This window comes from Rhinolophus ferrumequinum, chromosome 19, assembly GCF_004115265.2.
Source record: "Rhinolophus ferrumequinum isolate MPI-CBG mRhiFer1 chromosome 19, mRhiFer1_v1.p, whole genome shotgun sequence".
Taxonomy (NCBI): domain Eukaryota; kingdom Metazoa; phylum Chordata; class Mammalia; order Chiroptera; family Rhinolophidae; genus Rhinolophus; species Rhinolophus ferrumequinum.
This window is the reverse complement of record NC_046302.1, coordinates 50630232-50657080: the sequence shown is the minus strand read 5'-3', so window position 1 is coordinate 50657080 and position 26849 is coordinate 50630232. Positions and strand designations below refer to the sequence as shown.

General features: G+C 39.8%; 1 protein-coding gene across 4 annotated transcripts in view; it reads right to left on the bottom strand.

Annotated features, from left to right (window-relative positions):
- SERPINB12 (serpin family B member 12) overlaps positions 1-19230 on the bottom strand; it is a 36202-nt gene extending 16972 nt beyond the window's left edge. Inside the window, exon 1 of one of the 4 annotated variants that reach the window (XM_033135652.1) lies at positions 19178-19230. In XM_033135652.1, coding sequence (XP_032991543.1) covers positions 19178-19193 — 16 coding nt within the window. In that variant the 5' untranslated portion in view covers positions 19194-19230. Of the gene's footprint in view, positions 1-786; positions 888-3067; positions 3254-19177 lie in introns of those variants that run through there. The other 3 variants (XM_033135653.1, XM_033135654.1, XM_033135655.1) reach the window with 3 other exon arrangements.
- Between the last annotated feature and the right edge of the window lie 7619 nt (positions 19231-26849).

Here is a 26849-nt window from a genome sequence, read left to right as displayed (position 1 = left end):
TGTAAATAAAGTTTTATTGATACACAGCCATGCCCATTCATTCACTACTGTCTATGAGTGCTTTCACTCTACAATGGCAGCGTTGAGTAGTTGTGATGAGACCATATGGACTGCAAAGCTCAAAATATTTACTGTCCAGTCCTTTACTGAAAGCTTTATTGATCCTTGCTTCAGATGATGAAACATAATCATATTTTTATATCCTTAGACATATAACTTCTCCATTCATAGAACAAAAGTTAAAATACACAGAAGAAATTATTTCTTAAATTAAAAATATGCATTTTGGTTTGATCTTAACCCTAGACAAAACTCTAAGGCCCTTGAGTACTGCAAGAAAATAACAGTCCAGATGTTCATTTGGTAACTAGTGAATGCCTACTATGTGTCAGGCACTGGGGATACAATGAACAAGGGTGAGATTGTCCTTGCATTCATGACACTTAGTGCAAAAGGAGCTTACAGCCCAGACTGTATTACTTGCATCTACATATAATAGACATTTACGGTGGGCCTAACACATAACAGGCCCTTCTGCACCCATTCTCTCATTCAGTCCTTCCAATAAGTCAGGGAGGGACCATTATTATCCCAGTATGACAAATAAAAAAACTAGGACTCAGACAAATTCAGTTGCTCAGAGTCAGGATGCTAGATAACAGCAGGAAAATAACTTTACACCTCCCAAGAATACATCTCTATAACACATAGCTGCTTCAATCCCAGGACAACTAGCCCCCAAAGACACCTCTGCCAACAATACCTTGTCCACCTCCCAGCACATACCTGGAAGCCAGTACGGACTGTACCCAGCTAAGGTGTGTGCTCTGATGAAGTCAGTTCAATATCACGCAGAGGAGGAAACAGGTGTTGAGCAAGAAATTCTGTGACTTTTAAATAGTGACAATAAATCAGAGCAATTAAGCTGTAAGATGGCGGAAAAAGACATCTATTTATGGTCACTAACTCAATGCGTTCTAAATTACAATAATGATCTCTGTCTGTCGTATCACTCCTTTACAGTAGAATATTCTGCTAAGACAGCCTCTCTTTACAAGCTGTCCCACAGCCTGCCTGTAAAGCAGGTTTCGAAGGAAGCCTTTATAAAAGGCTGCTAGAAAGACCCAGATTCCCTATCTCTGTTCCTAATCCCCCCTAAACAACTTGTGAAACTCTCTTAGCCTGTGAAACCCCATGAGTCATCATTTGTAAATGAAATACACAAAACCCAAGAAGATTTGTTTTCATAGCACGGCCCCGCCCACTCCCAGCAAATTCAATGGTGACAGAACTCTATGGTGTGAGCCAAGTGTGAAGCAAAGTAAAGTGTACCTGAGAAAGAAGAAGTCAGGTATTGCAAACTATTGTCTCTATGCCTCTATGAGCTATTCAGTCATGACTACAACTCCATGGCTTCTAAAACAATTTACTGAGCATCCTCACCAGTTATTATTTTGTGTTCTGCCATCTCAGACAAAATCTAACAAATGAACAAAGTCTCTCCCCTCTTCCTCTATCTCCCTGGCTCCTTCTCTTTGTCTCTGTCTTCCTCATCTCCTCATTCCCTACCCTGCAATCCTACCCCCATCCATTTCACCATCTCCCTCACTCTGAGATAATTCAGAGGAATTAATTCATCTGCAAAACTCATGAGATATCACTTCATCATATGACAACACTGGCTCCTTTTCTAAACATGGTTCATATTTTGTAAGGAAAATAACACATCCTTGGAGGGTTTTTGAGATGTTTAGAAGTCATTTAGTTCATTTTGCAGCCTAACAGCAAAGCTATGCCATTGAATTTCCATAGAAAGTCTCTCTCTTTTTATATAATTTCAGGACAATACACTCGATATTCTGGGGAAACCCATCCCTGGGCCAAGACTGAGTGACAATCATAATTTGAGGAGAATTATAATTAAAAATTAAGACTATTATATTAAAAATGAAGACTTATATTAAATTATATTAAATTAAAAATGATTATATTATTTAAAATATATTAATTATATTTAAAATGAAGACTTTCCCTCACTAGAAAAGAAAACCCTACAGTTCTACAGAATGTTATAGTTATGACCTCCTAACCTATAAACCAGAGAATCAGAGAATCTAAAGGAACTTAAAGTAGCATATAGCTTGCAACTATGAAATTTGTGTTCTATAAGTCAGATTTAACCCACAGAATAATAGTACAACTGAGCATTAACTGTAAAAGCAAAAAAAATCTTGAATTAAGGAGATGGTTGGGAATTTGGGGTACTAGAGTATTAAAAAAAATTTAAATAATACATCTCGTTTGAGAAAATTGAAGATATTTAGTAATATAAATAAAAATAAAAATAATTACAAGCCCATCAAAATTCATAATTTCCTTTTTTTCCTATACATTCTTTTTTTACATCATGGAACGCAAACTATACTCATACTTTTGTGTCCTGCTTTTTTCCATATAATACTTCACCCTAAATATTTCTCCATATTTTAAAATTCTGTTCATAAGGATTACTTTTAGTGACTATGTGAATGTGCCATAAATTACTCATCCATTTCCTTATCAATGAAACATTTAGATGGTTTCCATTTTATACAAATGGGGCTATTAGAATCTTTGTGTTTAGTCTTTTTATCTGAATTTCAGAAGGTCTCCTGAGCATTGATATCTAGGTCCTGAATTAATGGATAAAATTTATGAACATTTTTGTGCTTGACTACATCATATCAAATATACTCCAGAGAAATTCTACCAGTAGTGCCTAGAAGCGGCTGCCTTTCCACTGTTACCTACCAACCAGTTTTTCCTCTCCTAAAACCTGGTAACTAATCCTCTCTCCTAAGAAATGTCCCTGAGAGAGGAATGAAAAAGATCAGCATTCTTTACAAGTCCTCTAACATAAATCACTACTTTTCAAAACAGACAAGTTACTACTTAGACTGTCTATGATTTTTTCAAGTCGAGTTTTGATCATCCGTCAACTAGTGTCCTACCGTGGGGTTGGGGCAGGGTGTGACCCCCTAATTTTCTGAGTTTTCTTAAGAGAACACCAAAGACAAGTTGCACCTACCTTTCTTGTATTTTTCCCTGTGGCTCTTTCATCCTGTTGCAATTCTTTGTGTCTGGGCATCATGTTTCTCCAGTGGCACCCAGCAACGAGTTACATAGGCTATGCCATTGCGAAACTTAGAAGACAAGCCTCAAACACTCAATTTATCTGCTCTATGTCAGTGCACAAAATTAGACTAAAAAAAAACTGATGCATATGAAGGTTATCCACATGGCAAGTTCCCCTGGTTACCGCCTGGCTGATTGCCCCTTCTATGATGAGGGTTTCTGGGAGAGCAATCACTCTATCACCATCTGTCTCTTGGTATGCTTGGAGAATATAATTCACTTTAGAAAAACCCTGCATCAGACATCGGTGTGAGTAACCGAATAGAATGATAAGATTTTACTGGCGTTTTATTTGAAAGTGGAGGGTGGAGGGCCTGGTGAGAGAAGGGAAAAGATGGAGAGGACAGATATTAGTTCCTTGACACAGTCAGGCAAGAAAACACTCTTTGGCATCCTCCCACGTCCCTTCCTGAAGCCCCTCTATTCTCCCACAGCCTAGAATGTCTCTCTCCCTACTTGGGGAGATGATAGTGATAAAAACATTGTGACATGCAGCGACTCCTAGTGTTTACTCAGCTTTGTTGAAGAAGAGTGAAGATTTTGTGCATTTTTTTTTCTTTTTGCAAATAGATTTCATCTTTTTAGAGCAGTTTTAGGTTTACTGAAAAATTGCACAGGAAGTAAGAGAACATGCTTTTTTGTTTCGCATCTCCTTCTCGGCTTTGATTGGGCCTTTGGAACTGCCTTGGCAATGGCTGCTGATGACAATTACTTGAGACCTTGAGAAGAGCCAAGGTCACAAGGAGGAAACAATGCTAGGAGAGAGGAAATGACTCTGGGAAATGTGGAAACTTGGTTCTCTTTTCCTCATAGAGAGACCAGCTGGTCGGCCCCGTCATCCCAGGTGGGTATCCGTAGCTTAAACACTGGCTAGAAATGAAGGGGAAGTTTGCAAGGAGAATCCATTCTTAGGAAGTGTAATTCAGTTACCTTGGACTATTGAGGAAAAGACTAAAGAACTAGTTGCCAACTCAGAGAATTTGTCTCATTTTATTCATCTCAAGTGAACTTTCTTGTTTCAGATAGTATGAGGTCCACAGGTGACATCTATTATAGTAAATCTAAGGGCACCTGGTTATGCATGAAACCCCAAGAGCATAAAATGTATGTATTAGTTCAGAATAATAATGCTGCTGTAACATAAGGGAAGCACCAGGATGTTTGTAGAACATTTTCTGATAGACTTCTTCATTGGACAGCATTGGCTTAGGCAGTAACATTCACTGAGTCTCAGTTTCCTCACCAAAACTTACTGAGCCTTCAGGTTTCTTCAAAACCAGATAATGAAAACAAACCAACAGACAGATGTACACAGTGACATGACCACTCCAAATTTTGGCACCACAAACAAAAGGGGACTAACAGTGGAATTTAGAGTGGCAAGGAAGAGGTCCACGAATCGAAGTTGGTGACAAAGCGATCAGGGAAGGCTGTATCTTTCTGTTTTGCCCGTGATATAATGAGAACCTGGACCATTGCCTTTCTGAAGCTAAGATGTATACATTCTTTTCTCAACAAATCAAGAAATCCGATCACGATAAGAACTTAGATTCTCTTTGAACTTACTTGTCCTTTTGTCTTTCTTTCTTCCTTCCTTCCTTCCATCCTTCTTTCCTTCCTTCCTTCCTTCTTTCCTTCCTTTCTTTCTTTTCCAACCACTTTGTTGACATATGACTGACATACAAAAAAGCCGTCCATATTTAATGTGAACAGCATGATGAAATAAGTTGCATGGAGCCAAGTATACACCCATAAAACCACCACCACAATCTATGCCACAGATGTCTCTATCATCTCCAAAAACTTCCTTCCACCCTCTTTATTTGTTAGGCCTGACTTGTTCATAAAAACTCCTGGTGACTCAGTGGCCCATCACTTTCTTTCCAAAAGGCAAACAAACTATAATGTTTCTCTGAGAATGTACTTCAGCCTCGTTCTTCTCTCGTTTCTTCAAGTTTTATTTCCTTCTGGCATTAGACGTTTTCATACAAGCCTGTACAACATTCAGTTTGGGTTATATGAGCTGCCTTTGTCTGTTGCACGCGGTGCTTTAAAATCTGAGCTGATGAGCAAGCCCTTTTGTAGCTGTTCGTGTTTCTTTAAATATTGTGTTCGTTTTCTTTTCATCAGATTTCCTGGTTATTATGGAGTCAGAATTTTATTTTTAGTCCTCTTGAACCATAATCCCTTTTAATGTCTCGGAGCAAAGGATAATTTTTTTTCAGGTTTTTTTTTTATGTGTACTTAGAAAGTCTAAGATACATATTTCAATAGTTCTTGCATTCCTCATCCTTCTTTCCTTTCATTTTTGAACTTTCATTTTTGTCCTCGCATTCCAAGGGCTTCCATCATACCAATCAGATCTTTTCTTATTCATCAACTTTAAACCCAGAGTATTGATGCTCCTTTCATCCATTTATTTATTGCATTAGCATTAAGTCATTGCTATGTCCTAGTAATGATAACATTAAGGTTTGTCCCTTAAAGTTTATCTACCTAAAAATTTAATGTATCCTCAGGAACAATAAAAAATTGTATTTCTTGTCCCTGCACCATTTTTTGATTAACCATTCTTTCCCCCACTGAATTGTCTTGACACTTTGTCGGAAATCAATTCACCATAAATAGAAGAGTTTACTTCTAGAGTCTTAATTCTATTCCTTTGATCTATATGTCTATTCTGATGTCGGTACATCATTATCTTGATTACACATACAAAAAAATAAAGTTGGACACTGCCTGACACCATACACAAAAATAAACTCAAAATTCATCAAAGGCCTAATTGTAAGAATTTTTTTAAAAATTCATATAAGAAAACATAGAAGTAAATATTTGTGACCTGGAGTTAGGCAATGATTTCATAGATATGACTCTAAAATACAGCACCAAAAGAAAAAAAATAGCTCAATTGGAATTCATCAAAATTAAAAACATTTGTACTGCAAAAGACACTGCATCAAGAAACTGAAAACAATCCACAAAATGGGAGAAGATATTTGCAAAGCATATATCTGATAAGGGATTCATATCTAAAATATATATGAGATTCTGAAGTATTGGTGAATAAGTTGCATACATCATGTCCCTTTGCCCCTAAATACTGTTTATATATTTCATAAGAAAAATGACCTTCCCTTACACTACCACAGTACAATTATTGAAATCTAGAAATTTAACATTGATACAATACTTAATCTGCAATCCAATTTCACCAATTGTCCCCAGAATATCCTTTAGCAATGTTTTCCCAGTTCAGGATCCAATCCAGGATTTCATATTGCATTTAACAGTCTTTTATCTCTTTTGTCTTCTAATCTGGAACAGTTACTCTGCCTTTCTTGACTTTCATGGAATTGACATTTTGAAGGCTCCAGGTGAGTTAGTTTGTTAAATATCCCTCAGTTTAAGTTGGTTTTCCTTAATTTCTTTTTTAAGTTTCGTCATGATTAGATTCAAGTTACACACTTTTGGCAAGAACGATACCTAAGCAATATCATGCCCTTCGTAAGGTATCACATCAGAGGCAGATGATGTACATTTGTCCCATTATTAGTGATTTTAACTTTGAACAGTTGGTTGGGTGATATCCTCTAAGTTTATTCATTGTAAAGACATTTTGAGACTGTAAATATTCTTGTCTTCATCAAATGTTTTCAAATTTAGCACTCATTAATGATTCTTGTTTGGATCAACTATTACAACAACTATTTCAAAACAGTAATTTTCCAATCAGTATTCCATCTATGTTTATTAGTTGGTATTCTTGAAAGCCATTCCTAAAATTGGTAAACCATTAGGAAAAAACCCTGATTGAGCATAGTTTATCTACATTTTGCTTTCAATCTCTTATCTGAAATTTTTTAAGAGAAAGAGTGCCGGTTTTTTTTTTGAGATATTAGCTCTGTTCGAATCTAAGAGTGTTCTACATACCAGGAGAAGCCATTAAGACAAAAGTGATGTTGCAAAGTCTTACCACTGCTGGAAAAGCAACTCAAAAGACAAGTATTGATGACTAATATACAGAGACATCCTATTAGAATATAAATGAGTACAAATTACTGGGGATTTTGATTGTCTGAGTTTCTTATAAACATCCTTCTGCTAGGAAACAGAAACAAACAAATAAACAAACCAAAAAAACTTGGTGAATTGTAAGGTCTTTCCCTGTTCCATTATATTTAACCTACAGAATACAAGAGTACAATCAAAATCAACCAAATCTAGCTTTTCTGTGCTAGCTACCACCATGCTTACTCATGAAAGTTCACAGAACAAAACAAATTTGTGAATAGTAAGTAATTTGGAAAATCTGGGGGTTTTTTGGTGTAATTGACACTATTATAAGGCAGGTAGGACATAGCATGAAACAGTCAGGGCCCTTTCACTTTAGTAAGTCTCTATAGGTCTTCACAGATACTTTGTTTTTTAGCGAGTTGTCTCTTTCAAAAACAGAGTACCGGTTACCGTTGATTTTACAGTTGCTTTTATTGATACAAAAACCATAAGCTCCTACAACTCAGTTCATCTTCCTACTAAAATTATGTTCAATCAAATGGATCTTCAATTTAGCATCTCTTCCTTCTACAGTGAGGTTCTCAGTTATAGCAAAACATTTTTTAAAAAACAGTGTTTGGAACTTTAGCATCATTTTTCAAACAGCTTTTGGAAACAAAATGCTTTGATATTTAACATTTCAAATCAGAACTTAGATAAATGGTTTAAAATGGAAATTTAAAGCAAAAGCTTAACCTAAAACATGAGCTTTGAATAAGTGAAAATACAATAACTCAGAGAATCTAAAAATTATCAATAGTTGTGGTTGATGCATTGTAGTCTCTAGTATTCCCTACAGTGAACTTGAGAACAAGCAGATGAGTGGTAAATCTGAAACTGTACTGAGAGGCTTATCTTTAAAAATAAGTTTTTGTTGTATGCATGCAAATAAACCTTAACGTTGGTGTTTCTTTTGTGAAGAAAAATATATGTCATAAGATGCATAAACGTACCTTAAATGCTTAAAACCACCAATCTTACAAAGACATTTAAAATTCAGTCATCACATTTTGAAGGTAAGTCTTTAGAATTTTTCTAACTAAGATGAGTGTAAACTAGAAAAAAATGCAATAAAAAATACCATCAAATAAGCAATAAAAGACTGCTTGGAGAGTCCTTCAAGGTCAGTTTCAAAATCAACTGGTAGGTAAAACTCACATAATAGAAAAAACTGTGGTCTGCCCTCAGCTGAAGATATGGTCAAATCCACTCAAGGTTCAAAAAGGGGCTGGAAAAATGTTTCCATCGAAGAACGCCTTTTTCTGTGCTCAAGATACAAACAACCTATTTAGTGGCTATGATAAGCCCAATTTTTTAACTTACAGCTGAATAAACCATAATTGGGCCATTTTGTAGGATAGTGTTCTTCATTTAGATACTGAGGATGTGAGTGAAGACATATTAATTTGAAAATACTGGTGAAGAATTTTTCAAGAAGGCATGAGTTTAGTATAAGCAGGAATCAACTTAAAATGTCAGGCAGTAAAGCAAAAAGTGGAATCGAGTCCGTGACCAGCAATACGAGAAGCCATAGCCTATTTCAATGTGATTCCAAAATGTGAACACAGCAGTTTTCGCTGCATCGTCAACCACCTCACCTGACAGACATTTTCTCTGAAGGTGATATACAGGGGAGAAATTGCTGAAGAATTCAATCCATTCTCATTCAGGCAGTATTTTCTTTATCTAAGCTATTGTATAGCCCAAAAATTTCAAAAGGCCATACAAGTTTAGACCTAGAAAGACATTAGGAAGGGAAAAAAAAAATCCCCACTCTTCCAAATAGGTAGAACTATTCAGATTTCTATAATTCTACCCTTGTAGGGATATATTCATTTGACCATGGAAATTCTACAGTTGGGAGGGAGCACCGAAAAGGGAGGTGGGAGTCTGCCAAAGTTACAAATACACCATTACAGGTGCAGTTGTGCAAACTCATCTCTAAAACCCTAGCTCTGAGTCTGCAATGAAGACCAGTACCCATTCATTATAGTCGTGAGGTAATCTGGATTAACATGTTTTCCAAAGGATTAAAACTATGCCTCTGTCTCATTATCTGTGAGATTAAGGGGTAGGACAAAGGGAACTCGCAGCTCTGACATTCCGTAATTTCAGACTTGGTGTGAGGTATCATAGGGTGCCATATTTGTTCAGAGGATAATTGAATGGATTAACTGGTGACTTTACCAAGATGTCAAGGTTGAAAGGCCTCATTAAATGCTGTACTGGTGACTCAACCTTCTTATACACTCCAACCATGAGGAGTTAGCTTTTGATTCATTCAGTTACTAAACACGTACTGAGTGCTTACACCAAGGATTTGTGCAACAAGGAGGCGCTATTACTCCCAAGGTCAAATGTTTGCGGCTCAAGAAGGTTTATAGAAACACTGCAAGTGTGACTTGATCCCTAACAAGCAACAAGGGTGATGGGCTTTGCTGTTGCTGTTGTTTTTCTTATTTTTCAGTCATCCTCACTTTCAAACATCACCCCAAGGCCAGCATGTACACCACCTGATGTGTAGACACACCCTTAGAGGTGCACAGTGTTGTTCAGAATGGCAACACTTTAGCAAATTCCTTCATACTGAGCTTCCAGAATCATTTACATTTACCATGGAGATAATCTCTTGAGTCTCAAACAACACTGATCTTGAAATTGAATACAGGAAACAGGTGAAAGACAGAACTGTAGAGTAGGCAAACTTCATCCAAGACTCATTTTCATCTACAATATCCCCACTGCTCCTGGGCACATCCGGCCCAGGATTCTATCAGGTAATACCCATTTCCTTCACCTGTGTTTTCTTGCTGTATCCCAAATGCCCAACATTCAGGCCCCAAGGATAAACTGACTTTTTGATCATTTCCTTTGAAGGGTTTCAACAAATGTGTAAATAAAGGTTAGAGAAAGGCAGCCCCTGAGTCTCTAACTAAAGTGTATGATTGAGGTCTATATCTGTGTAGGGTGTCTATCCCCCAAAGGGTATCTTCTGCCCTACCCTGTAGAATGTAAGGAAGGAGAGGGCCAAAGTGGGAGCTACAGTCCCACTGACGCTAAGAACCGTATGATGGGTTTGTGTTCTTTATAATGACACTGTTCTTAAGATCTTGAAAATGAGCTTTCAAATCAAAGGGAATGAAGTGACTACGTGGCTACCATATCTTATGAAACAGCACCATTCCTATTTCCAGCTGGAGGCTCTCAAGCCATGTACCCACAAGGTCCTGAGTGGGCCACAATTTGCGTCAAAATATTCCTCAACTACAATTAACTTACATTTTCCTAGGTCACAAAAATGAAATAATAGATATGGTTGTTTCCATTTAAACAATTTCTTAAACCTTTGACATTTATGTCAAGTTATTAGAAATAGGTACAAGATAGTATTCAATCTAGGAGAACGAAAAAAAGTGGAAGTAACAAATATTTGTTGAATTAGATATTAAATTCGGTATTTTATTAGTTTATCTCAACCCTCAATAGATAGGGAATATTATCTCTACGTTACAGGTTAAGAAATGGAAAATCAAAGCGGTTAAGTGACTTGCCCAAGGTCACTGACCTCTAAATAGTGTAATTCAAACCTATATTTTTCTTACTCTGAAATCTGTGCTGCCTCCAAAACTATATGCCTGTGTTTTACATCCAACAACAAAAAATTATTTGAATTTAGTAATGAAAACTGTATGGTGGTCCATCCCTGAGCAACTTTGGAAGCCACAGACTTGGCCTATATCTTTGGCAGTTTTTACTCCCTCTTTGTGAAGTCGGCCCCAATTGTTAACCTACATGTGGACTAGAATTTAAGAAAGGCTTCAGGAATTCAAGCTTAAAGATCCCAGGATCAGTCAGGCAAGAGAAAATTGAAGGACTCAAGGGAACACTCTTAATCTCTTTATGGGCATTGATTTATTATCAACAATCACTGGCCAAACTCTCCCAAGATTTGGGGTTTGGCGAACTACAGCTGCCACTCTAGCAGACCCGCGCATATTTAGGCAAGCATGCTATGTCCTTCAGGCTACAATTTGTAATGAAAGACTTAGGTTTATAGGGCCTTAGGGAACCATATCGATTTTAAAGAATTATTGTTTCTCCCTGCCACATAACATGTACCTAAATATGAATCCTACCTCTTACAACAAAAATTACGTATGTGAAAGTGAGTGGCTCTTAGCAGCTGATCAGTAAATGTTTATTAAATATAATCTGAGTTTCTGAACTGTTTGACATTTACTGTCTCCAGCAGGCTTTACCGACTTGTTCTCCCACTCTGTAACCCCCTCCTCCCACTTAAAGATACTGTTCTAATTATTGCCCTTCTGAGGACATACATCACTTAATTATATGCTGTCACCTGTGAACCCTTGAGGAAGGGCCTGGTCCACGAGCACAAAGGGTTACATAATCTCTGGTAGCCTGATAAGTACTTGCTGACTAATTATGTTGACTGATATCACCTAATACCAAGCACAGAGGGCAACTCTTTGAAGGTAACACATATTTTGAGGTCAGAATATAACAGCAATTTTTGATTTTCACCAACATTGATTGATGTCTGACAAGTTGAGTAGAGAAATATTCAGCCTAGGATGAGAAATAAAACCAAGCCCTAAATCCAAGGGAAAGAGGGTCACTCTCTTCTTCAAAGGCTGAGACATGGATGTTTGGAGAAAGGGCTTGGTCTAGACCTGTGTATCCTGTGACATCCCTTAGAAAAATGGCTGTGAGTGTATATAAATTAACGAACAACAACAGTCACAAATTGGCGGTATAACTGAAGAGAGTCAAGGCCTGTGGTGGTGTAGTCTTCATAACTGAGAATAATGGGGGCAAAGAGATCCACCCTCTCCCCAAACACTGTCACACCAGCAGTGGTGGCTTCAGCCTTAGGTCACCAAAAAGCCTTGCTTCACTGGACAGGGATAACCTATCCTGCAGGGTAAACTGACTGCTGCTTTACATGCCCAAGTCACCTACAGAATTTGGTGATGGATGAAGTGATAGCACCCAAGATGCGGGGAGAGTGACCATGGTGATAGAATGGGACTCCGACACAAACTCAGGTGGCTTTTGCATTTTCTATCCTTAAGAGCATAGTAATCAGCAGTAATTCCTTGGAGCAAAAAACCATTCTGCAGGTTTTTAAATTGAGAGAGGGAGGACTTGAAGAAGGAAAGAAAGACATCGTCTAATAAGTAGGATGACTAATAACAGAGCAACTTCATTTGAATAGAGCAAAAAAGAAAAAGTATCCTAAGTTTGTGCCCCAAATTGATGAAGACCTAAGTTTCTGAATGATAAGCTATTTTATGTTTTGATTGACTAATTGTGTCTTCACTAACCTGGACTTCTCTTCCCACCCCAAGCCACCCTCCCCTCCCCTCACATACACACAGTACTTGGTAGTTTATACAGCCAAACTTACCAGTTGTTCACTCTTATGAAAAAATATTCCAATATATGATTGTATGCTACAATACTGACATTTAGCCAGTAGAAAACTGTCAACATGTCAAATTCAACACTTTCAAAACTCAATTCAATCTGTTTCCTCCAAACTGGCTTTCTTCCTATGTATCTTTTCTTGTAGAAAAGCCTCTCTATCTGTTCATCCTCTGAAATTGAAAACCTTGGAGCTTTTGTAGATTTCTCCTTCTGTTTTACCCACTGTCGCTTTCCACTGGGCATTGAGAACCTTTGCTTCTACCTGTCAAATTTCTCTATGTGCTCTCTCTTGTTCTGTGGTCTTTCCACACTGCCCTGGTTTAAGCCTTATCATCTTTATTCTGTACTACTGCAACTGCCTCCACTCAGCGTTTCTGTCTCCTACTGAGTCCCCCTATTTCCAGCTGTCTCCCCCTTTATCTCAGCGTGTTCATCTGTAGATGTACCTCCCTAACAAGCATGAAGGACGATCTTCCTGTGTGCGGCTGTCCAGACCCTTCCCGTCCAGCGGCCACCCCTCATCTATGGCCTCATTCCATACCCTACCACACAAGTACACACTTCTTTGCTCCCCAAACACACCTTGCCCTTTCATTGTTCTCGCTTTCCTATACCAAAAATAGCTTCCACTCCACCTTTATCCTGGGAAATCCCAGTCATCCTCCAGGGCTGGGAGGGAGCAACGTTTCTGTCACAATTGTCCCATCCTGGAAACTATTGTCCTAGGCTTGTTTCACAATTAAGGCGTCTACCACTCCTGAGCCTGCACTGTGGGTGAGGCCGTGCCCTACCCATGTATAGAGGGTGGGTCTCACCTGAAAGATGAGGGTATTCATGGCATTGCTCTCTGAAGAAGACCTAGAGCCTCAAGCTTGAAAGCAGAGCTGAGCGGGGAAGACATTGGCCTGGATGACACAAGGTCTCCAGGGGCTCAGAGACAGCTCCCTCCCTGATGGTCATCTTGGCTAGAGTACCTCTCATAGACACAGGCAGAGAGCTAGGAAGTAGGGGACCTAGACAAGGGGTCTGTGAGGCTGCACGAGTCCCATAGGGCTGACACAGCCTCTCAACTGGGGATCCTCTAAAACTGCTTCAGAATCACTAGTGGTATTTGTTTCAAGATGCTTTTTCTTGAGCCTAACCATAGATAACAAATTAGAGCCTATAGGGATGGAGCCTTGGAAGCTGCACTTCAGCAAGACTCTCATGAAAATCAGATGCACATTACACTTCTAGAACTCCTAGAACGAGTGTTAAGGCATCCCATAACAGAAGACAAAATAAGACAAGCCCACCAACTCTCAGCCTTCCATGCGGGGTTCCTCTCAGGAAACCCAATTTCCTGATGTAAAAGAGACAGGCGATTTTCATCAGTGAATTGCGATAAGGAGCCAAACAGTACTGGAATCTAGAGAAGAAAGCTAGGAAGGCAGCCATTTGGTACGTCAAGATGAATGGGAAGGTAGGGGTGGGATTGTGGAGGGTGGAGGAAGGAAACAGCAAGCAGCAAAAGTCTAAGAAGCAAGGTGAAGATCAAGGTCCCAGCCCTCCCCGGTAGGTTTTTTCTGCTGCAAATAAACACAGTAGGATATAACAAGCATCTGGCACATGCCTGGTACAGAGCAGATGCTCAACAGATGTCAACTGCCCCAGAACTGCTTCCACTGCGTTTCCCTTTCATGTGCATTTTGCTGAACCTGGAGAAAAACTCAACCAGGATGAGCACCGTCCCCAGCCCACAGGTCTGGTGCTCATGGAGCAACGTCAGGTCGGTGGGGCTGAGTCCACTGGTCTCACCTGTAGGTGGTGCTTATGCAAATGGCGGCGCTCTTGGGCAGAGCATGGGTCCTGCTGGCTGCAGCCACTCCACCAAATATTCTGGTCTTCCCACCCCGAATTGTGGGGGTAACACAGAGTGACACAGGATGTAACAGGGGTCCAGAAAGACTGAAAGTGATGGACCTGTGAAATCCAAGGTGAATGTGCACAGAAGGCAAGAGATGCTGGTGTTCATTGCAGAACGTCCTGGCATCTGACCACTGTCTTCTAGCTTTCCTTGATGCCCAGTGGCTGAAATACCACAGGAGGGGGGTCAGGGTAGGTTTTCACTCCCCTCCTGGAATGTACTTCCGGTTTGCTGGGGCTCCCTTTGGCCCAGCGCAGGGTGACCTATAGGTCTTTCTATGTGGTGCAAAAGTACCTCCAAACACCACTGGCAAGACTGAGCACCTTGAACACAAAGTGTCCCAAACTGAGCTCATCTTCTTCCCTAAAACGTTTTCCTTCTCTACTAGTACCTATTCAGATTAATGGCAACCCCATATGGCTACTGACTCAATCAGAGACCTGAATCATATTCTCTTCTCCTCTTCCTCTTTCTCTTCTATCCAAACAACCCGTCAGTGTAAACCCTTATTTAACTACTATGTTTCTTTTCTACTCCCTATCTCCACTCTCAATAACTTAGTCTGAGTCCTCAGCATATGTCACCTAGAACATACCTTCCTGGCTATATTTCCTGCTTCTAATCTATCTTCCCTCAGATATATTTACTATGGTGAGGTCTTAGTGATTCTTCTTAATAAACATGGTCACACCCAGTCTCCTATGAAAAATCTCTACTGTTTTCTCCATTGTTTATTGAACTAGTGTCCAGAGAAAGATGCATAATGTGATCTTTGTATTTATACCTCTAGCAGAGGGGTCCTTCCCTCTACAAAACAGCTTGTTCCTATAATGCAGGGGTGTCAAAACTTTTCTCAACGTTTTTTACCAAGCGCCATAGGAGGTAAAATACACAAACAGCCGGGCCACTCACTCGAGGTGAAGTACGTATTGCTTCACCTGGTTTACTTAAGTAAACTAAATACATTTTTGGAATTTGCTGCGGGCCAATTAACAATGGATTGCGGACCGCAGTTGGCCCGCGGGCCGCAGTTTTGACACCCCTGCTATAAAGTATACTTTTTAGTGTGTTGTTGGACTCCCATGATGTAAAAGTGATGCTTAAGAATAGCATAGTCCAACCGAAATGTCTGCAGTGATGATAACATTCTATTTCTCTGCTGCCCAATGCAACTGCCACCAGGTACATGTGGCCACTGATCTCTGGAAATGTGGCTATTGTGACTGAGGAGCTATTTTTAATTTTACTTAATTTTACTAACCACGTATGTCTAGAATCTTTTTTTTTTTTTGAAAAATCTTGAAGGCTGAAATCTGAACTGTAAAGAATAAACAAACTTAAAAAGTGGAAAATCTGGTCCCTAGACTTCCCCATGAAGTCCTGGACTCTGTAAAGAAGCTAAATCAATTACAGATCAGTAGCACTGCCTGGCTCTCAGAAAAGGAAAATGCAAATCATTTGAGAATAAATGCTCCAGTATTCCCACAGGTTAATATCAACCAATTATACAATATCACCAAACATACAAGGAAATAAGCCACCATGAAAGAAAGCCAGCAGAAAAAAAAACAACAGATTTATAACCCAAGATTGTCAGCTATTGGAATTATCATATACAGGATATAAAATAACCATGTGTGAAATGTTTTGTGTTTTTTTTTTTTTAAGTTTAAGAGTCCCAAAAATGAACAAGTAGTAAGACCATCATATATGACCAGGCATATTTGAAAACGCACCAAATAGATATTTTAGAGATTAAGTAAAAATTAAGTATTGAAATTAAAAACTGAATAGAGGATTAAACAAATTAGACATCTAAAAAGAGAATTAGTGAAATAAAAATTAGATATGAAAAAGTAACTGAGAATGAAGTGTAAAGATATAAGGAGATGGAAAATGTAAATAAAAGATTAATAAATATGAAACGTAGACTAAGAAGTTACATGTCTATTTTGAATCTCAAAAGCAGAAAATGAATAAGAGGTCAATTGGAAAAGACAGTGGATGAGAAATTCCCAGTTCTGATAAAATATATGAATCCACAGATTCTGAAAGCCTTGTCTCAGCAGCAGATCCAGACCCAAACAAAATTACAAAATAGAAGGTTTTCTTCTGTACCCCACCTACTTTTGGAAATGACTTTTTCATTTTCAGGGATCCTTTGCCAAACTTCCAAATGCCCAGCATCCCCACACCACCCCAGCCTACTCAAGGGTATTATGCACACATCCTCACCCAAACCAGCACCTTCAAGATGTCAGGAAATGATAGTGAAATGATCACATAAACCACCTGTGCTTAAGTATTTTCTTTTCTTTTCTTTTTTTTAAAGATATTATTGGGGAAGGGGAACAGTGTGTACTTCTGGGACTTTTCCAAATCAAGTTGTTGTCCTTTCAGTCTTAGTTGTGGAGGATACAGCTCAGCTCCAGGTTCAGTTGCCGTTGTTAGTTGCAGGGGGTGGAGCCCACCATCCCTTGCAGGAGTCAAGGAGTCGAACTGGCAACCTTGTGGTTGAGAGCTCGCGCTCCAACCAACTGAGCCATCCAGGAGGCAGCTCAGCTCAAGGTGCCGTGTTCAATCTTAGTTGCAGGGGGTAGAGCCCACCATCCCTTGCGGGAGTCAGTCCTTGTGGTTAAGAGGACACGCTCCAACCAACTGAGCCATCTGGCCACCCAGGAGCTGAGCGGCAGCTCATTGACATCATTCTAGTTGTGGAGGGCACAGCTCGCTGACCCATGCGGGAATCGAACCGGCAGCCCCGTTGCCCAGAGCTCACGCTCTAACCAGCTGAGCCACCCAGCAGCCCCTATGTATTTTCTAGCTAATGAGTTACCTCTCCCATTGGATAATGCTTTAAAATAACTTTGCATTACAAAAGTCCCATGAGGAGTGGCATAATTATTGGAATGCAAGGCACAGAGCAAAAAAAAGATTTGGAAGAGAAAAAGACTCTGCGTGTCCTCAGTTCACCTCAGTGTGGAGCTCTTGTCCTGCTGTATCACTCCTGAGATAGATGAGTGCCTATCGCAACCACACAGAAGATCAGCCCCCAAACAGTGGGCCCTTTATCCTCGAAGAGAACAGACCTCATACTAATTACCAAAATAAGGAGTGTGGAAAGCAATATGGGATGATGTCTCTCAGAGCACCCCTCAGCCCTATATGCAGCTTATACCACCAATATCTAAGATAACCAATGTGCAGCATCCTTCTGGCCACAATTACTGGTTCACCAGTGAACTCGTACATACAAAAAAATAACTGATGAGCACTATGTATCAGGCACTGTTATAGGCACTGGAGATGCCACACACAACAAAATGAACAAGATCTCTGCCCTCCTGGACCTTACACTGGGGTGAGGATGAGACTATATATATATATATATATATATATATATATATATATATCCTTATAAATATCTTTTCATACAAGGATATTTATGTATGCATATATGTGTATGGGTATACATGCAATGTGTATGTGTGCATGTGTGCCTACAATGTGAGAATGAGTGGAAGAAAACAAAGACAGGAGGCAATTTAGGCATCTGTTTCTATTATCCAGCGAAGAGAACATGGAGCTCGGATCAGGATTGTTTAACAGCAGAGAAGGGGGTGACTTTGAGGGCTCTCAGATGTAGTGACTGGTTGTGCAGGGTGAAGGAGGGAAACTATTGTGGAAAACGGTATGAGCCCAGTTTGGACCTCTGGGTGGATGGTGTGGCCATATACGAGGAAAGGGAACAGAAAAGAAGAGCAGGTGAATTCGGCTTGGGATGTCTGTGTCACACGTAGGTGTCCACAGGGCAGTTGGATATGTGGCTGGAACTCAGCAGGGAGATTTGGGAGATAAAGATTTGAGAAACAGAATCTGAGAAACAGATTTGAGAAACAGCCCTTTTCTTGACTCATTTAACTACTCCACCATATCACACGGGTTTCTGTTTCTTCTTTAACACTTCAACATAGAGCTAGTAACTTAAGTCAAGGAACTGTATCCATCACAAAAGGGGGCCTCAGAATAAAACTTGAAGGAATTTAAGGGGCAGGCAGAGGGACAGGCAAAGTATTGTGTCCTGGCAGCAGGGAACGAAAGCACTTCAAGAACGTCCGCAGAGAAGCAGGAGCAAGAGGTCTAAGGCACTTCCGAAGTTTATGTGTCTTACAGAAAAACTGCTACAACTGATTAGTTGGGGACTCGGCGCCCCATTGTTGTAGTGTGACAAATGGTGCCATCTAGTGGACAATAAGATGAACAGACGAGAGAAGGCCGATTTTCTAGATATGTTGATAATCACACGAAGTTGCAGTTGGAGTGAACCTCAGCAATGATATTTTACAGCCGAAGAATAGACCACAGCGACTAAGTCTGACTTGCCCACGAGTTACCCCAGTTCTCCAGTGAGGGAGCTAGGACGGGTACCTGGCTTGTCAGCTCCCAAGCCTCATTACACGGCACTGCCACCAAAGGGATGGTAGACCACAGAAAGCACTCAGACCCGAAGGAACTGTGACCAAGGTGTCCCTGGGGTCTCACTGCTCCTTAGAATCTGCACACGGCTTGGACCAGACCCCATTCTCTTACCTTGAGGGATGTCCATAATTCCCAGACACTTCTGGTTCCCGAATTTTCCTCCAGTGAATTCCCATCGGCAATTCTACTTTTTAGGGTTGTTTCTTTATCTCAGCCTTGGCATCAACCCACACAGGGAAACAAACAGTTTCTATGGTGCCAAGGTTGAGATCACCAAAAACACTCATCTGAGGCCAACATGGAGATGAAGGAGAACTCAGCGTTACAAAGCCCTTTTCTTGACTCATTTAACTATTCCACCACATCACATGGGTTTCTGTAACACTTTCAGGGAGAAAACCATTTATTCACATTGTCTTTTATAAAGAGTGTGACCATATAATTAATCTTCTAAACCAGGACACTTTTGAAAGTAAAAAGGGCACCAAAAACAAACATATAGATAAAGATAAATAGATCTAAATAATGATGATATATAGACAGACATAGATATAGATCTATAGATATGTAGCACCACGTGCCTATGCAGTGGAAAGTTCGCGAACTTAATTGTCTGATCACATAGAGACAGAGATGATATAGAGATAGAGATAGATGTGGATGATACAGATGTATGAAATCTTCACTTGACTGACAAACTGGTTTTATTTTATTGGTAGACCTTTAAAATAGCTCTATACAAAAACTGTTTTCAAAAATAAAATTCTCTTTTAAAATAGCCTGTATCTGTACAAAAAACAAAACGTGAAAAAGGAAAAAGAGTCATCAAATTGATTATATAAGCATTAAAAAATAGCATAAACACAAGCAGAATAATTACTGTACAATTTAAACAGTGTTTTAGTACTGGTCTCTAAATCTGTGTCACCAGTATTTTTCTGAAGAATGTAGTTTTTCAATGTGATTTGTTATTTTTAACTCTTTCATAAAACTGTCAGAAATTGTCTTCAAAGTTACATTTTATGGTTAATACAATTGAAAGTATTCAGAGAGAAAATGGCCTCTCTAGAAGTGCTGAAGTACCTGGTTATCTCAGAGCAAATTCTGTTGCATGAGGAATATTCTCAATTCAAACTTTCTGTATTTCAGTATTTAAATAATCCAAGTCCAAGTGTCACAGATACAGTCTCTTTGCTTCTACTCACAGCACATTTGCTCAACAAGCCAAAACTTGTCAAGTAAGTTATCTCCATTCATGAGTTTTTTGAACATTTTACCACGTTTCGGTGATGCAAAAATGAGGGCCTGAGTTTTCTTCTTTTCTGGTAAGAAATATAAATATACCCAACTAAAAAAAAAGTTCTATCAAAAAAATTCTCCCACAAGTTGCAATATTCTAAAGTTCAGTTATAGAATTTCAAATTTAAATCTTGTACACATTTGAACAACTCTGTTCTTAAATTTATTCAGTTTCCCCCTTTCTTTTTCAGTAATTAATTTAAATGTCTTCTTGTCTGAGAGTTTTATGTTCAATAATTGCAAATAGCTAAAAGCACCAAAAACGGAGATTTGGGGGTGCTCTGTTCTTTATATGCTTTGACTGGAGACTTCCCACTGATAATGAACAAAATGCAACCAAAAGGTCAGGGATTCGTTTATCAAAAACAGCAACAAAACCTTAAGACACTGTAGGATGTGAGTTGGTTACAACATAGGTTTTCAAAGATTCAAGCATTTCTAAAATCCAATTGCTGATGGCTTCACAAAAAATCTGTAGTTATTTTGTGTGTACATTTAAAAATTTATAAATTTTTATGACTGTAACCTCTGTTTTGGTAAACAGTATATTTGGACACAATTATGAGTTTTATGAACACCACAATTTATTCGAAGTCTATTGTTATCTCATGAGAGTTTTAATTTAGAAAAGAAAATTGTTTTCATTATAACATTGAGGTCACTAAAGTTTCTATTTATGTTATTGCTATACAAATAAATAATTTTATCTTTAATGTTAAACATTTTAACTAAATTTACTATTCAATTCATAATAATGTCAGATGTTTTCATTTGATAGTCTGAAATTCCAAAAGCTTTATAAACCAGAAAAAAGAAAAAGGGAACCATTATTGAAATTAACATAAATTATTTTCCATTTGAAACAGCTCATGACAGTGATATAAAGTTGAAATTAACTGTTTGAGGCGTTCTTCTTCTAATGGAACCAACACATCAATAGCTATTGCTTCACTTGATTTCTGTGCACAAAAAAACTTAGAATTGAAAACGAGTTAATTAATTTAGAAAGTCACATGATTTGAATGAAAAATGACATTTCCCAAGGTGCTGCATCAAAGTCCCTTCTTGGAGAACCAAGATGGCAGAGTAGATAAACACTGTGCCTGCATCCTTCCTTGAGCATATTAAAATTACAACTAAATTATAGAACCATCTGAAGTCTAGCCTAACAGAAGTCCTATAACTGAAAATATAAAGAAGATGCATGGAGACTGATAGGAGGGGTGGAGACATAAAACAGGCTAGCCCCAAAACCCCCTGTGGTTTTTGAGAATCGGGAGGAATATTTCAGCTTCGATAGTTCCACTGGAAGGAGCGAGAGACGCCAGGCCTCCATACCAGGCTCCCCAGCCCAGAGTATTGGTTCCAAGAAGAGGAGGCCCCACAACATCTGGCTGTGAAAAACAGTGGGGATTCCAATAATTTGGGTGGGATAGAAGCCTGCAAGAAACCCAGAAATCCACTTAAACAACCCATGCACAGTCTCACTCAGTCGCAGTCACGCACCTTGGGCTCCAACAGAGAGATGGTGACTCAAGGGGACTGGGAGACATATGAGGGCAGACAGAGGTGTGTGGCTTAGGAGAAGGACTGAAGGACAGTCAGTATTGTCCCAGTGAGGGGTACTGCTCCTGTGCAGCTGTCATGTAGACGCCATCTTTCCTAGGTTGAGCCCTCCCCCATAGGTCAAATCTGAATCTGATTGGCCTGGTGAGCTCCACAGCTCCACCCTGCTGACTCAGCTGGGACCCTGCTCTGCCCAACAAGCACACCACCTAAGGCAGCTTCTCCCTGAGCAGCCAGACCCTCCCCCATTGCACTTTTCCTTGAAAAACTATTGGAATCCTCTGGCCCCAGGCAGGCAGCAACTAATGTCGGTGTGCTCTGGGACTTTTTCTGAGTTGTTCCAGGCTGGCACTGGCACCAAACCAGAGTCCACATTAACCTTGTACCAAATTCTTCTCACTCTAGTGACTTCAAGAGACCCTGCCTCACCCAGCTCACAAGGCTTCATCAGGGACTGAACCTTAAGGGAGCTGGCAGGTGGCAGAAGGCCTACAGGTGCCCTGGCTTTCTGTGAAGTTACCCCAGGCCTGGTACTGGTGGCAGCTGTCCTCAGTTTGAAGTATGTCCTCTCCCACACACCTCCAGGTTTAGCACGGGCAGCAAACAACCATGGATCACTTTGTAGCTCCTATCAGGTAGCCCCTGGCCAGTCATAGGCAGTGGCTGACCTGGGCCTGCACAAGAGCCCCTCCCAAGAGATTCCAGAGCCAACATACTTGGAGGTTGTCTTCAGATCACAGCAGAGAACCATCCAATTAGCCCTACAAGTGGCACACACAAAGGGTGGTCTCAAGAGGCACCAGAGCCTACTGGGATGAATCCTACATGGTGGGATAAGCCTCCCGCATAGCAACCCATAAGCTGTGGACATGGCCAAACCCCACAGCAAGTTAGCCTGAGAGTCAATCCCACCCACCGACATGTCAGTAGCAATCAAGGCTCAGGAGAGCACAACCCACACAAGGGACATTCCTGGAGCACCTGGCTCAGGTGACCAGGGAGACTGTGCCACTGGACCCCACAGGACACCTGCTATGCAGAGTTCAAAATACTGGTTATAAGGGTGCTCAAGGAACATAGTGAGAACTTCAACAAAGAGAAAGAAAGCATTAAAAAGGTCATAGAAACCCTAAAATAAATCAATCAGAAGTGAAGAATACAATAACTGAAATGAAGAATGCACTAGAATCACCAGCAGACTACATGAAGCAAAGGATAAAATCAGTGGCTTCAAAAAGAAGGTAGCAGAAAATACCTAATTGGAACAGCAAATAGAAACAAGAATCAAAAAAAAATGAGGATATTTTAAGAGACCTCTGGGACAATATCAAGCATAACAACATTCTCATCATAGCGGTATCAGAAGGAGAAGAGAGAAAGCAAGAGATTGAGAACCTATTTGAGGAAATAATAACAAAACTTTCCTAACCTGGTGAAGAAAATAGACATATAAGTCCAGGAAGCACAAAGGGTCTCAAACAGGATGAACCCAAACAGGCCCACACCTAGACACATTATAATTAAAATAGCAAAGGTAAAAGACAAAGAGAGAATCCTAGAAACAGCAAGAGAAAAGGCAACTAGTAACTTATAAGGGAGCCCCCATAAAATTGTCAGCAGATTTCTCAACAGAAATTTTGCAAGCCAGAAGGAATTGGCAGGAAATATCCAACATCATGAAACGTGAGGACCTACAACCAAGACTACCTTACCCAGCAAGGCTATTATTTAAAATCAAAGGACAAATAAAAAAAAACTCTCTCAATGAAAAAACCTAAAGGAGTTCATCACCACCAAACCAGTATTACAAGAAATGTTAGAGGGACTTCTTTAAGGTGGAAAAGAAATCAAAATTGTGAATAATAAAATAGTAATAGCTACATATCTATCAATAATTACTTTCAATGTATGTGGATTAAATGCTCCAATCAAAAGACAAGAGAGCTGAATGGATAACAAAACAAAACTCTTACATATACTGCCTACAAGAGACTCACTTCAGATTGAACGACACACACAGACTGAAAGTAAAGAGGGAAAAAGTTATTTCATGAAAATGGAAAAAAAAAATCTGGGGTAGCAATACTTATTCGAGACAAAATAGACTTTAAAACAAAGGCTATAAGAAGAGATAATGAAGGACCCAGTAATCCTATTTCAGGGTATTTATCTAAAGAAACCCAAAACAATAAGAGGACATGTGCATCCATATGTTCATTGCAACATTGTTTACAATGGCCAAGATGCGGAGGCAGCCTGGGTGTCTGTTGATGGAAGAATGAATAAAGAGTGGGTGGGACATATATGCAATGGAATATTGCTTGGCCATAGAAGGGAATGGGTTCTTGCTATCTGCAGCGGCATGGATAGACCTGGAGTGTTTGTGCTGAGTGGAGTATATCAGAGAGAGAAAGACAGATGCAATGTGATTTCACTTATATGTGGAATCTAACGAACAAACAAAATAGAAACAAACTCATAGACACAAAAAACATTTTGATGGTTGCCAGATGGGAGGGAGCTTGGGAGTGTTGGTGAAAGAAGGGGAAGGGATTAAGAAATACAAATTAGTTGTTACAAAGTAGTTATGTGGATGTAACAGATCATATAAGAAATATAATCAATAATATTGTAATAACTATGTATGGTGTCAGATGGGTACTAGATTTGTTGGGGTGATAGATGGGAGGTGGCTGGGATAGGACTAGGGGCAGAGTGAAAAAGGTGAAGGGATTAAAAGGCACAAATTGGTAGTTAAAAAGTTGTCATGGGAACGTAAAGTACAGCATAGGGAATATAGTCAATAAGATGGTAATATCTATGTATAGTGCCATGTGAATACTAAACTAGTCAGAAGGAATCACTTCTTAAATTATATAGATGTGTAACCACCATGCTGTACACCTGAAATTAATATAAAATAATATTGAATGGCAACTGTAACTGGTAAATTTAAAAAGGCGGGGAAAGTTGAAGGGGGATAAGAGGTCCAAATTTCCAGGTATAAAACAAATAAGTAGTAGGGAAGTAATGTACAGCATAGGGAATATAGTCAGTAATATTGTGATAACGTGGTACAGTGTAAGATGGTTGCTGAATTCATCACGATGCTCTCTTCTTTAGGTATATAAATGTTGAATAACCATAATATACCCCTGAAACTAATACAATATTGTATGCTAGCTATATTTTTAGTAAAAACCTTTTTTTATAAAGGCCCCTCTCGATGTACATACACACAATGAAATATTATTCTGCCTTTTGCAACATGGGTGGACCCGAGAGCACTATGCTAATGAAATAAGCAGTGTCTATTCTCACAGATCCTTCCTACACATTCTACCCACCAACCAGGCCTAACCCCAGCTCTCTGCTTTGCATACACTTGCCCCCTCCTTTGTTTTCTTCACCTAATTAATGGCTGCTCATCCTGTAAGACTCAGGCCAGGTCCTGGAAAATCCCTCTGACTGAGCTGAGGACCCTCCCTCCGTGCTGCAGTGTCCTCTAATTACCCACCCTCGCTGATAGCTGATCATTTTCGGTATGGCCATGGCCTCTGTGTCTTACTCATGTTTTTCACTCCCCCACACGTTGGCCAGTGTCTATCACAATCAATGTTTATCCAGTGAATGAATGAATAAATAAAAGATTGAGCTGATGAAAATTTGTTGACAACATTGTGGACAAGATGGGGATAAATGAGAGTGTAGTCAGGTAGTTAAGTGGTCAAACATCTTTGCCTATTGGATGTTCAATAGAATTTTATCTAATGAAGAAATAAATTCATTGTTGAGCCTGAGGTGCTTAAAATGATTGAAAATAGAAATGTAACACGCATTCGCTGCCTATTGTAACTCCATTATTGGTGCTTGTGTTCCCACTGGGATGAATGTAATGGCAAAGAGAATGACACTTGGGATAGACTCACATTTACCAGCTCCAGCAGGCTGATTCTGCTGCCAGCAGCTTTTCGATGGTGCCTCCCCGACAATGGGAAAACCTGTTCTCCACCTGCAAAGCCACTGACCCAATTACCCCACCCGTGTAGTTCCTACTTTCCCCTAAGTCAGCAAAGAAGAAGAATTAAAGGCAGGGGAAAACAGCTCATCCCAGCGCCCCATCACCTGCCCTCAGTGTTTGATCAAACTTAGCAATAATACCAGCCACCTGAAGACAGAAAGAAGTCTTGTTGATTTGGGTGCAGGGTGCAAAATGCCCAGCTCCCACAAGCTTTGGTCCTTAAGATAAAACTCCCTTCATCCATGTGTCCTCCTTAAGTGATGGAACTAGAAATGGTGACGGTAATGACCCCTGTTGGACCACAGGTTGACTGAGGGGAAGGTAAAGGTGAAACCAAGGAATCACTTTAGGTCTCAACTTGCCATCAAGCAAGCAGGATGCTCTTTGCAAGAGTCCCAGCCGTTGCAAGAGTGCTCAGTGTACTTAGAGACTGATTCTGTGGCTTCTCATTAGTCCTCTTCCCCTGGGTAGCTATGTCCTCACAAGCATGGCCTATTTCTCATCTGCTTCTTTGCTCCTAAATTCTATCTACTTCCTTTTTTAATTGTGGTGAGAACTTTTACCATGAGATCTCCCCTCTTAGCAAATTTTGAAGTGGACAATACCATATTAACTCCAGGCATGATGTTAGACAGCAGATCTCAAGAAGGTATTCATCCCGCATAACTGAACTTGACATCTGTTGAGGAAGTCCCCATTTCCCCTTCCTCCCAGGCCTTGGTGACCACCATTCAACTCTCTGCTCTAAGAACTCATGGGACAGAAAGGGAGGATTCCATGCAGGCGACGTGGGTCTGGCAAGTCTCCTTGAAGGTGCTGAGAAACTCCAGGCACATCTTAATCTCTAATGGAGAAAGAGGCCGTGTACTTTTTCTGTTCCGGGACCTAGGTCAGGAA